At 35.3% G+C, this 13,082-nt stretch overlaps 2 protein-coding genes and 1 long non-coding RNA gene across 3 annotated transcripts; 2 read left to right on the top strand and 1 right to left on the bottom strand.

Annotated features, from left to right (window-relative positions):
* Positions 1-202: 202 nt before the first annotated feature.
* LOC132108028 (zona pellucida-like domain-containing protein 1) lies at positions 203-5,188 on the top strand. Its single transcript, XM_059514480.1, has 11 exons — positions 203-533; positions 727-825; positions 908-1,134; positions 1,703-1,893; positions 1,976-2,048; positions 2,154-2,251; positions 2,336-2,419; positions 2,523-2,694; positions 2,790-2,892; positions 3,024-3,053; positions 4,508-5,188. The coding sequence occupies exons 2-11, from the start codon at positions 732-734 to the stop codon at positions 4,663-4,665; spliced, it is 1,230 nt and encodes a 409-aa protein (XP_059370463.1). The 5' UTR covers positions 203-533; positions 727-731; the 3' UTR covers positions 4,666-5,188.
* Positions 5,189-5,383: 195 nt separating this feature from the next.
* Positions 5,384-7,453, bottom strand: zgc:162608 (uncharacterized protein LOC100037332 homolog). Its single transcript, XM_059514479.1, has 4 exons — positions 7,338-7,453; positions 7,120-7,189; positions 6,934-7,024; positions 5,384-6,448 (listed from the first exon to the last, which is right to left on the bottom strand). Exons 2-4 carry the CDS (start codon positions 7,166-7,168, stop codon positions 5,653-5,655), a joined length of 936 nt encoding a protein of 311 aa, XP_059370462.1. The 5' UTR covers positions 7,169-7,189; positions 7,338-7,453; the 3' UTR covers positions 5,384-5,652.
* A 1,979-nt stretch (positions 7,454-9,432) lies between these two features.
* Positions 9,433-11,751, top strand: LOC132108425 (uncharacterized). The gene is made up of 3 exons (XR_009424444.1): positions 9,433-9,505; positions 11,133-11,286; positions 11,697-11,751. It is a non-coding gene; the product is annotated as an uncharacterized LOC132108425 (long non-coding RNA).
* Positions 11,752-13,082: the final 1,331 nt, after the last annotated feature.

Genomic DNA, 13,082 nt, shown 5'->3' with positions numbered 1-13,082 from the left:
ACAAAAACATTAGTCTTACAACAAACCTGCATTCATTTGCACAATTAAACGTTGCTCAATTTGTTTCACTCTCTTTTAAAACAATCAGTCAGCAGATTTAATTAATGCATTTTATAAACAAATAGATGTCAGTGTACATAGAAGTTTCCAGCTTATACATAATGAATGCTAAAACTGATTCTAATAGTATTAAAAAAAATGCTTTAGCTTGTAGAATAATGCTAATATAAACCTATCAACATATGTCTTTTATCTGTTTGTGGTCATAATCACAACTCTATTAGTCTTCATTTATTTGGCTTATCTGAAAATCAGAACTGCTGTCTCTTGGATATGCATCAAATCTCATTGTCACTGTATTCACTGACTTTTATTGTAAACCAAAAGAAGATTGGGAAGGAACTGTACTGTAATTTAGGAGGAGGGATGAGACACTCCCTGCACCTGAATTATGCCTGGGGTCCACGCTATATAAGAAACATCTCATCACCTTTCTCAAATAGTGTCCGTTCCCTTGCCTGAGAGCTAAACAGGTATGGTATACTGTTTCTTTATACTGATATTTACTGCTTTTTTTCTCTTAAATGCTAAAAAAATAACACAATACATTAAAAGTAATTACTTTTATCATGATTATAACTGTAACAGAAGTTAGGGTTGTAATATTGAAGGACTTGACTTTTCGATCTGTGATTTTATTAGTTATGATCTGCCATTGCTCTATAGCAAGAATGATGCTGTGGCTCTGCGTCTGTGCACTGGCTCTCATCCTGCAGCCAGCTCACTCAGCCTATAACTGCTCCGCAGTGTTTAACAGGGTTCCAGGTGAGTCTCTGACCTTCCAAATGTGAGACAATCCTCCATTCTCTGCAATTTGCTCAACACTAACAGCTCTCTTTTTGGTTAGACAACAATGATCTGGTGGTAGATTGTGGCACTAACACGATCACTCTGGAGGTAAACCTGTGCACTGCTGAGTGGGCAGGCTTTGACCCCAACGGCCTGGCCTTGAACGGGGAGCGTAATGATCCCCAGTGCAAGGGTACCATTGATACCACTGTCAACCCACCTGTCATCCGCTATCATCTGCCATTCAACCACAGCCAGGAGAACCCATGTAGACAGTCTCTGCAGGTGCGAAGAAAAAATAAGTTTTTATCCTTTTGCCAAATTGCCAAGTAAATGGTGTCATAAAAGCTGCATGCATACTAATTTTGAAAAATAAATAAACAAATAGAGAAACATAAAAAAATCTAAAAATGTAAAAATACAGTATGCTAATAAATATGATATAAATAAAATAATGTATTATAATCATATAAAGTATATAAAAGTATTTTTAAATATATAATTTTTTTTAAATTGACCTGATAAATCCTTTTTAAAAATATTTTTAAAAGCAGTACAATGTAGAAAATAATTAAAAATTAATTACATTAAACAAAAAAAGAAATATATATGTATATATATATATATATATATATATATATATATATATATATATATATATATATATATATATATATAATTATATTAATTTTAATTTGAAAAAGATAAATTTATTATTAATTAATACATTTTTATATATATAAAAGTATTAAAAAAGTACAACAAATTATTTTAAAAATGCTAAAAATAATTCAAATGTATTGCATTGCATTTTTTATAGCACTTTGTTGAATTTCCCTTTGGACATTTTTAGATTGTGGATGAGGTGCCCAGCTCCTCTGGTCCATTCAGCATGTTCTCCAGCGTTCAGTCCGTCATTATCACAGGATACATTGATACGGCTAGCTCCTCAGAGGGCGTCATCAGTTACTCCACAGACCTCTACTACCACTTCTCTTGCCGCTACCCACTGGAATATCTCATCAACAACACTCAGATTGTAGCGTGTGTATTCAGACATTCACCCTCCACTGCATACTTCACCAATGACAGCAAAAGGCCTGATTGATTAATATTCTTCATGCAGGTCATCAGTGTCAGTGGCCACTAGAGACAACAATGGTACTTTCATTGACACACTCAGCATGGGAGTCTTCAATGTAAGTAGGGATTTGTCCTAAATCCTTCACTCTGATTTAAAAATATGTGCCATTTAAAACATACTCAAAACTACAAGGCATATTTTTAAATTATTTCTGTATCAGAGCACAGATTTTAACAGCCCATTGGTGGTTCCACCTACTGGATTAGAGCTGCGCAGTAAAGTCTATGTTGAAGTAAAAGCTGCCAATCTGACTGGAAAGTAAGAAAATCGCCGTTTTCTCTTGGCCATTGAATTGCATGTTTCTTAAGGGTTTTATTGTGAAATGAAATACAATTTTTTCAGTTTCCATCTCTTGCTGGACCACTGTTTTGCAACCCCATCACCTTATAATCAAACCAAGAACATACAGCACAGCTTTTTCACAGGGTGAGTTACTTCTTATTAAGAATTTATTGCTCATAACACAAAATTTGACTCTTAGATGTTGATGTTTGTGCTACATCAATATTTCTCTATTGTTTTATGACAGATGTGTGGTACAGAACCGGACAGCGGTGCTTTATAATGGCCTCTCCAAGTTTTCCAGATTTTCATTTGAAGCTTTCCGCTTTGTGGAGCACCGTAATCAAGAAATGTCTACTATATACCTGCACTGCATACTGCGACTCTGTGAACCGAACAAATGTCAAGAACTACTGGATGTAGGAATCTTTTACTGTTTGAAAAGAATGGATTGGCTGGAATACTACTAATGAAACTATATCCAATTATCATTTTACTTATTTTTCTCGTACAGTCTTGCAACAGAACACGAAGGCGAAGGGCCCTAGAACCTTACGGATCGCCAGTAAAAGATGCTGCCACAGCTTCTGTGGGTCCTCTATACACCGCAGCCCTGAGTAAGTCAGTCGCATACACACATGAATCCAGAATGAGACAAGTCTGAGATCCAGCTTACTATCAAACATACTGAATTCTAAATGAGAGAGATTTTGAGATGCCTCACTACTCTCTCTTTTTGATCCTGTAGAGAATGAGGTTCCCTCTGCATTGGCCTCTGGTATGGGATTCTTTTTGAAACTGCAATCTAAATATTTTAAAATGGTGTTAGAATACTCAAATTAAGGTGTTTAAAGCTGTATACATATTATTTATAGAAATATAAAATGTTATTTCTTTTTTAGAAAATGTGTGTAATATTTGAAGCCATCTGTATACCATTTTAATCTTAATTTTGCAATTAGGTAATTTTAAATTCTGTTAGAAAATATTTAATAATATCATAAAAGTTAATATAGTCAAATGTAAAAAAAGTAAATAGTATAGAAAATGTATACAAATATATTTGGTGCTATACCATCTTAAAGGGATACTCCACCCCAAAATGAAAATTTTGTCATTAATCATTTACACCCATGTCGTTCCAAACCCGTAAAAACTTTGTTTGTCTTCGGAACACAATTTAATATAATTTGGATGAAGACTGGGAGGCTTGTGACTGTCCCATAGACTGCAAAGTAAATAACTGTGTCAAGGTCCAGAAAAGTATGGAAAGCATCGTCTGAATAGTCCATGTGCTATCGTTAGTTCAACCGTAATCTTTTGAAGAGACGAGAATACTTTTTATACGTGAATAAAACAAAAATAATGACTTTATTCAACAATTCCTTTGTCAACAGTCTCCTCTGTGTCTCTCCACAAGGATGCGCTGTTTCTACGTTTATTTATGCTTTGATTTTGAAAGAAAACAGTGCATCCTTGTGGCTCGGCTGACACAGAAGAGCGATGTGGAGAGACACAGAGGAGACTGTTGCTAAAGGAATAGTTGAATAGTCATTTTTTTTTTTTTAGTTTTCTTCGTGTACAAAAAGTATTCTCGTCGCTTCATAACGTTACAGTTGAACCACTGATGGCAGATGGACTATTCTGACGATGCTTTTGCATACTTTTCTGGACCTTGACAGTGTAACTTACAGTACTTTGCAGTCTATGGGACAGTCACAAGCCTCCCAGTTTTCATCCAAAATATCTTAAATTGTGTTCCAAAAGCGAACAAAGCTTTTACAGGTTTGAAATGACATGGGGGTAAGTGATTAATGACAAATTTTGGGGTGGAGTATCCCTTTAAGGTCATAAACCTGCGGACATAATAATTACAAAAATAGTAAAAAAAATATATATATATTTAATATATATATATATTTACAAAACATACAAATATGATATATAAAATATAGTATAATAATAAAAAAATATATAAAGTATATAACAAAAATTAAACAATATATGGCATAGCATTTTATTTTAAAATAATAGGTCATATGAGCTGCACACATACAAAATTGTAAAATTAAAAACAAAATAGTAAAATCTCAAAACAGAAAAAATTGTTTTTTAAAGTATTTAAAAATAATTAAATATAGCACAAAATATTGCACTTTGATGCAACTGTAAAGGCTAAAACAACACAGTGCCATATGTTGACTGTAACTGTTTGTTTGTCTTGTGAATCAGGAGGCAGTGAGCCGTTAAACAGGGACAATATGAATGTGGCTGGAGTGGTGGTGGGGGTCATTTTTGCCACCGGCGGTGCTGTGTTGCTGGTTATGGCTGGATGGTTTGTCATGAAGAGGTTTTGCTGGGCCGGAACTCTGCCTCGGGCTTTCCACTAAGAGATCCATCAACTCGCCATCTGTTTTGTGTTGAATGAAGCTTAATTTGATATGCTGATAAGACGTCTGATCACATCACATAATGCATATTTAGCATATTTTAATCTATTTAGACAGCACTGTGTAGACTAGTCATCATGCGCTTGGAAGAAAACTCAAATGCTTAGTTATCTCATGTAAATGCGAATACTGCTGTTGAGTTTGTTTGATATGTTTTAGATGTGTGTTAGCAGAATGATACAGTAAGAGGCACAGCTGAATTACTGAGAGGAACAAACTGTGGATAAAATCCTTTTGTAATATTTTGATTACACATAGCTTCTTCTACACGTTAGCTCAGGGGTTTTCAAACTTTTTGATGCCAGGACCCTGATTGAAAGACCCTCATCTTGAAATATAAAGGCAGCTATATTTTACCATTTATATTGTGTGAGAAATATTAAGTTTGATATTATTAAGATGTTGTTTTCTAAATTAAATCACTGGCTTTTAGTTTGACTGTATCATAAAAAGGACAAGTACAAGTTTTATTTGTGTATAACTTTTTTTCTTATTTTCTGCAGACCCCAGTTTGAAAACCCCTGCATTAGCCAATGACTTGCTGCTTCCTGTAATCTATTATTTTACAATTGTTTAGATGTGATTTATTTAGAAATAACTTTTATTCATACACTGTAGTTGAGGCAATAATCAATAGACAACATAAATTCATTTCAAATATGTACAAATTGAACTTTTTATTTACATGTTTGTGAAACATATCCACACATTACACAAAATATCTTCAGTAAAAGGAAGAAAGCTTTTCTGTTCTGTCTTTCACTTCACTGTATTTCACTGAGCTTTACATAAGGTTCTTTCTGAAAACTGTACAAACAACAATATTGTTCTACAAAAGTTACAGGTCCCAATGTACAATCTGAACATAAATGCTATTATTTACACTACATTACATTTGAATTTCTGATTGGAATGGTGGTGTGTTGTTTAATTTAGAGTGTGTACAATGTCTTGTAATAGAGCTGTGAGTCTGGTTGAGAAATCCTCTTGTATGGACTCTATGTTTGTCTGATGGAAACCAGCTGATGACTCACCATGACTCTGGTTTTCTTGTAGAGCGATCATCTGTTGGTCTAAGTTAGAAATAAACTGTTGATTCCGAGCTGAGGAATTCTGGCAGAACTGATCCACTTTTGAAGTCATCACATCCCTTGGAGGCTGTGCCAAGGCTAGATGGTCTGCCAATGCTATCTTAAGTGCCGCCACCTTCCCTTGTACCTCTAAACTGAAGGTACACACTTCCTGTCCCAGCCTGGCAGTGACTTCCTCCCAAAGCTCCTTTACACTGCTGTCTCGTTCCTCCTCTACAGCCTCAAATGCTTTTGTTTTAAAGTCCTCGAAGGCTGCTGTCCTTTTCTGGTGGCTTTCATCCAGAGCTAGCGTGATCCTCTGCACTGCCTCCTGGTAGAGTGTGGCTTCCTCTGGGTTCAGGTCCTGGAGGTTCAGATTGAGTTTCTCACAGAGTTCCTGAGTGTTGGACTGGAGAGCTGTCTGGAGCTGCTTAGTGAAGGGGGCGAGGAACTCCTTGATATTGGCCATGGTGTGTTTTGGGTGGCTGGGGTAAGGAGATAGTCTGTCCCTCAGCTCAGCGAGCTCCTGCTTTAGACGATCCCTCAGACGCTCAGACTCCATACTCAGCTTTCGTTTCAGTTCAGCCGCCATGGGGTTGTGAGAGTCTTGGGAGTAAAGGTCACTGCTCACCACATGGTTCTTCCACACACCACTGCAAAACAGGATCAGGGGTTAATGATTTGGATCATGACTTGGATGTGGACAGGATCGTCCATGATAAAGAAAATGAAAAATCTTGTAAAACTAGTTATTCGTGATGTACTTTTTGTATTCCTGATGGTTCATATGGTTTAAGAAACTTTAATACAATTTTCAAGAAATGTTTCAATTTAAATGTCAAGTGGTATAACCATCAAGTAAAAAGAAACATTTTCCATACACTCTGAAAACATTTGAGCGTACACCTATTTCCAGTATTTTCAAAAACATTTCGTAAATGTGTTTTTGACTTCAAGTCCCCTCAAAAATATTAAAATGTGATTTTAATTTACAAACTAAAAACATGCTCATCACAAAAGGAATGTATTCAAGACATGTCATGTATGAATTACATTTTTAATAAAAAAAAATGAACAAAATAAATAAGCATCAAGTCATTGTGCCTGTTATTCAACACTACTATGAGAGTGAACTTACTTTGAATCTTTGGCGAAATTTTTCTTTTCAGTCGCCTGATTGTCTCTCTGCAAACTCCATGCTTCTCGACTGATCTCATCGATTGGAAATGCTGAAGGGAAGCATGGTTGCATTAGATCAATGTAAAATAAGAATGATGATAATAATCCCCGTTTTAGAGGTAATAAACTTAAAGAGACAACAAACCTGTTGTGGTAGCAAAGACCAAAGCCAGTGTAACAAACTGCAGATTCATTTTAATTAACTGAAGGTTATTCTAGAAATAGAAAATAAAAACAGAAAGAAGATTTAAGTATTTAGATCCATTCATTTAAATGTTATTGACTGATAATATTTTTTTTTAAAGTGGACAATTTACATGTAGCTAATTAATTATTCTATTTAAGCTGACATTTGTCTCTTACCTGTTGATGAGAAAATGAGAATTTCTTCTCAGGGTCCACATTTAAAGCTTTCTCTTATCAGAGGTTGTCCTGCTGTTCATCTGTGTCAATACATACCAATCTGAGGGTCAGTTTGATAACTATAGTCGCAAGAAACTTAAAGGTATTTTGCCGATTGGCCACTTCAGATCTGCTCTCTTCCAACAACACAGATTCAAAGTATTTACTAATGCCACATCAAGGCCAATATTGACGCAATTCCAAGTCAGGCGAGGTCAATGCTATTGGAACAGGTTTTCTACTAACTGGAGGTGTTTGGTCAACTCTTACTTGAACAGGTTTTAATACCTTTAATTTCAAATGTCCAGGCCTGTGCTTGCTGCATTATCTCTGGCTCAAACAGAGGTGCTGTTTGTTTGTTTGTTTCCTTTTAGGTTTGCTTTGAGTCTATGGGTCGTAGCTCGTGATGTACTGTACAAAGCAGCTTACTTTAAACATTTGATTATTCCAGTTTAGACCCCACTTTCTGGCAGCCGCAGTGAGCATTAGGCAAGAATGAACAGTGCAAAGGGAATTTTGCCATACAAAGGCCATCGTTTTAGTTACCAAACATTCTGTTTTGTGTATTGGGTAATGTGTTGAGCAAATCTACAGTAAACCACTACGTCATTGTAGTTTGCTCCATTCATTTTGTACCATGGCTTACTGGGCAATGACACAATTTAGTTAGAGATGTTATGCCGTGCAGTTATGGTACACTTTTACCTTTTCCTTATTTCATAATATCAGTAGTGTATCACTAGTTAAATTTCTTATCTGAGAAGAAAAAAAAAATGTTGGCTGTGAAGTTATATCTTATCATTGACCTAAAATCGAATGGAAACTAAACAGACTTTATACACTTCAGCAGATCTCTCATTGCATTCATTCACAAATTTAGCGTCCCTTGTCTCAGAAAAGACAAATTCAAGTGACACAGCACTTAATAAAAATGTTCTTCATCGCAGACAAACAATAAGATGCAGTTTTATGTTTTGTTTCATATATATATATATATATATATATTATATAGGCTAAATGTAATATATAAACATAACATATTTTCTTAAATATATAGACTACATTTATATAAATAAATAATAAATATACACAGTAGGCCTATACACATATTACGTAAACAAAAACATTTATTTTGGATATGATTAATCACGTTTAATCGTTTGACAGCACTATTATTATTATTATTATTATTACAGCGTTGGTTTGTTCTCAAGGTTTCCTGTTACCGCTTTGCTGAGAACTAGCTCTAAATGATTCAGTTTGTGAGTGAACTGTTCGAATGATTCAGGATATCACGTACTGATTCAACCTACTCAAGTCATAGCGACGCTTGCATCACTAGTGAAGTAAATAAGATCTTTAAATACAAAGTTGAAGAGCTCAGATGCAATAGCCTCTAAGTCCGTTTGATTATTTATTTATTTTTTCTAAAATTAGCATTTTTATTAACCTGAGAAAAATGCTTTTGCGTCTGAACTCTTCAGTTGTTCTCCAGGAAGGGACTGCAGGATAACTCTCCATGTTTGGAAACACCTTATTGAGTTAAACTTGCGATAACAAATTGTGCAACAGTTTGTTTTGTGGAAATGGGTATCAGTTAATAAGTAGTCTAACTATATAGTCATGTGGTTTTATTCTTTTTATCAGTATGTTTTATCATATTGCAATTTTACAACTGCAACACTAAAGCTACGTACATAATCATTGAGTTTATTCTCATATAGGGCTAAAAGTGTGTGGAATGTGAACCATTAGCTCAATAGTCCACACACACTCAGCTTAAAAATAATTAATTAATATGTTTTTGAAGCACATTACAAAAAAATTATGTCATTATAAGTATGGTAAGCATAGTGTTTAACTGAATAGATTCACGCTTTTTAAAATATTATTAATCACTTCAAATTGTATGACCGTTTTGTATTGTCAATGCTGGATATGATTTCCTTGCAGTTCAAAGATGTAAACATTTTGTGTTAATTCAAGCTTGTTTATACTAACATAGGGCTCTGGATCCTACAGATTCAACTTTAACCCAGATATCACAATCCGCTTACTAGGCTGACCATGGCCTTCTCACCTACAGGGTGCGCATCAAACAAATGAAGCCAAAGGATGTGAAAAACAAGGTTTGTTGTTTTAGTGTCCCACTGCTTGTAAGTATACAGAGAGCCTGGAATGTTCTCTTCTCCTGCCAAAGCATTTCAGAAAGTGCACCCTATAGTAAAAAAAAATCTGATAGGACTTTTTCTCATACAGCTGCAACTTGTGACTGATTTAATGATTTTTTAGGTGTGCTGAAAGACATTTAAAGCACAGCCAAAAACATGAAACAGTTTCATGGTTTCACTGTGGCCTGTAATCTGAACTGGCAGCATCAGGTTGCATCTTTCTACCTATTGGCATACTTTATCTTTAGACTGTTCATGAATCATTCATCATGGCAGGGAGAGAGCTTCCTGTATGCCTTCAAGCTGTCTCAGAGCCCTGGACCGCAAACTGACATGATTTGCTCGTCAGGGTTTGCCTCTGCTGGCCTACCCTACTTTATTGGTTCTTTACCCCAAGACTGAGCACAGCTGTTGGATCAAACACAACTCTAAGACTTCATGAATAAGATCTTCCTGCAAACCAGGTTTCTTGAATTTTTCTGGGACACAAAAATGTGTAAATGCATCAAATGGGTGTTTATTAAAAGTCCCTGGGTCTTCAACTCTTTACCATGCCTTGATCACATATTTTGGCAAATTTTATGTAAATTTAAAATTAAATTAGAATTTTAATTAAATTTATGCATTTAGCAGACACTTTTATCCAAAGCAACTCACAGTGCATTCAGGCTATCAATTTTTACCTATCGTGTTCCCGGGGAATCGAACCCCCAACCTTGCGCTTGATATGCAATGCTCTAACAATTGAGCTACAGGAACACATAATACATGTGTATTTTAATAATAAAAATAATGATGTTGTACCCTTTTGCTGTTAAACTCTGAAAATGCATTATACAATTACTTTAGATTACAATGATCTAAAAAGAGTGAATTAATCATTTTGATATTTATTATGTTAAAATTATTTCCATGATCATTTAATTGCAAGCCATTTACGGAGCCCGGCACGTCACCTGTAGGAGAAAAAAAATAAAATCTGTGTCGACGGTTTTGCAATCTTTCCCCTCAGTTTATAAACCGTACTGACAAATTTTTCAGTACAAAGCCCCCCTGTTGGATTAGATGATGGACAAACAAACAAACAGCTTTTAATTCACAAGACATTAATTGATGAACTGTAATCATGTGGATTACTTGTGGATTATTGTAATTTTATATCAGCAGTTTGGACACTCATTCTGACGGCACCCATTCACTGCAGAGGATCCATTGGTGAACGGGCAATAAAATGATACATTTCTAAATTGTTCTGATGAGGAGACAGACTCATCTTCATTTCGGTTGATCTGAGAGTGAGTAAATTTTCATTTTTGAGTAAATTATTCCTTTCAGAATGGAACTGAGTTTGATAATTGGAGCAAGATTACCCTTCTAATTTGGTGCACCCTGAAAGTTTTTTATTGTCCAGATGGAGGTGAGGGTCATTTGGATCAAGTTTTTAGAACCAGACTCCCTATAGTGGGAGTGTGGTTACCACTCTCACTGACAGTTGAATGTTCTTTTCATCAGTTACTAGTAACTAGGGAAATTAGTCAGGAATTATTGTCTCTAATGGCTGCCATCTTCCCAATCCTGAATGTAGGCCAGTGACGGACTGTGTCCATGTACTTTTGGATACGCACAGAAATGAGAAGACTGTGTTGAAGCTCTATGAGATCTGCAAGGATGGAAGAGCACATAACCAGCATGGAGAATGTCTGGACCACAAGTAGTGGAAACAGTATTGCTCTCAGCAGGTGAGTATCCACTAGGACAGAGGAAACTGAAGTAATATTGAGAAACCTGTATTACAGTCATGCTGTTTGCACTGTGATGATGACATACTCGCCATTCAGTCATCGCCATTCAAAATTTTATGAATGGTGTGTGACAACTTGGTTATTTTGCTTATGAAGGACATCCAATCTTCTTAGTGTTCAATGGTTGACCAGCAAGTCAGTGACCTCTAAAGCAAAATACCTTTCTCCATGAACTTTTAGCACACACATAGAGGCCACTTGTGTATAACTGAGCATAATGTGTGACTTATGACCCAGTGACGCAGTTTTCTCATTGAGCAATATGTCAGTTGTTGTACCCTCCAGTAATGTCCATATCCTGTTATGTATGAGGGTTATGATGGTTCCCTGGACCTGTTTGATTGCAGAAGACTGTCCAGGCCTGAGCCAGTCAGGGTCGAGTGTGTCGGCTGGTGCCGGAGCTTAGTTCTGAGTCTAATCAACTGGTCAGGCCTATAGTCCATCCACATCATGATTAAGTGTTAGTAAGGAGGCCCAAAACATGGTGAAACTGCCTCATACTGTAGTAGTGTTTGGTCTTGAGGTAACACATTACAAGCAATGTGCCTAATGGCTGTTTTCCCCCAGATAGTAAAATTGTATGTCATTTGTTTAATAACGTCTTGATAAATAAATTAAGTCTAACTTTTCTGTATTAAATTTATTTACTTACAAATGCAATTTAAAACCTCTCACTTTTTCATGTTAGGAGTAATTGGGGAATATTTTAAGGTGCATGCATTTAAGCATTGTAGCCTGTCAAAAGAAATATATATATAAAAAATACAGTAAGTAATTTTTGTCAGAAATATAATATTCAGGTATGATTAATTGATAAATGTGACTGTATTTCCAATATGGATGAAATTTTTAAATCATTGAAATCGTTTTATGCAAACTGTGTTGCAGTGCTGTTTTAGTTTTATTTACATTTTGTTATTATATTTATTAATATTTGAATTATTTTCATTTAATCTTTTAGTCTAGTACATTTATGTGCGTTTGCAATTTTCATGTCATATTTATATTTTATTTTAGCTCTTTTAGTTTTTTTGTTGTTGATAATTTAAGTTTAAGTTTCTTTTAAAAATAACAACACATATTTGTTGTTATGATTTTAAAACAATTATCTATCATAATTTCATAAATCAACATAATTTGAAATAAAATGTATTCAAATTAAATAATAACAATTAGAAATAAATTAAAGTGTATTTAAATATTTTTTTTTATTTTATATAAATAACTCAATGGAAATGTACTGTAAGTAATGTCACTGTTATGACATGACTGTGTACAGATCAACAGCAAGCAAAAACTTGATTTTTTTTTTATTCCTTCTTTCAAGTGTCATAATCCATAGGACAATTAACTGCAAAAAAGAAGGAAATGCAGTATGACTGGATAACTTTACAACAAAGTACACAATGTGAGGGACTTGCACAGGACACTGAGAGTGTAACACAGCCCTGTTTACACACAAGTGAGAGCTTAGCACAAACAGTGGTAGGATAACACTTTGACCTACTTGCCATTAAACTACCCTTGTGTTTTCTTAAAAGGTGAGCATGTCTGGAAGCTTGCTGGAGACTGTCCTCAAACACTGGGACTTCCGTGGGAGCTTGCAATGCAACGTTCATCTCAACCTCTCCAGGCCTGTGTACACAGTGTAAAACACAGGGTGAGTGGCCAGAGACAAGGGCAGGGATTAGAGGGGGTTTTGTGACCACGGTTTATCTGCAGCCTGCTCTCTG

This window comes from Carassius carassius, chromosome 28 (assembly GCF_963082965.1).
Source record: "Carassius carassius chromosome 28, fCarCar2.1, whole genome shotgun sequence".
Classification (NCBI taxonomy): Eukaryota; Metazoa; Chordata; class Actinopteri; order Cypriniformes; family Cyprinidae; genus Carassius; species Carassius carassius.
Note: the sequence above shows the minus strand (reverse complement) of the source record. Positions and strands in the feature narration are given on the sequence as shown.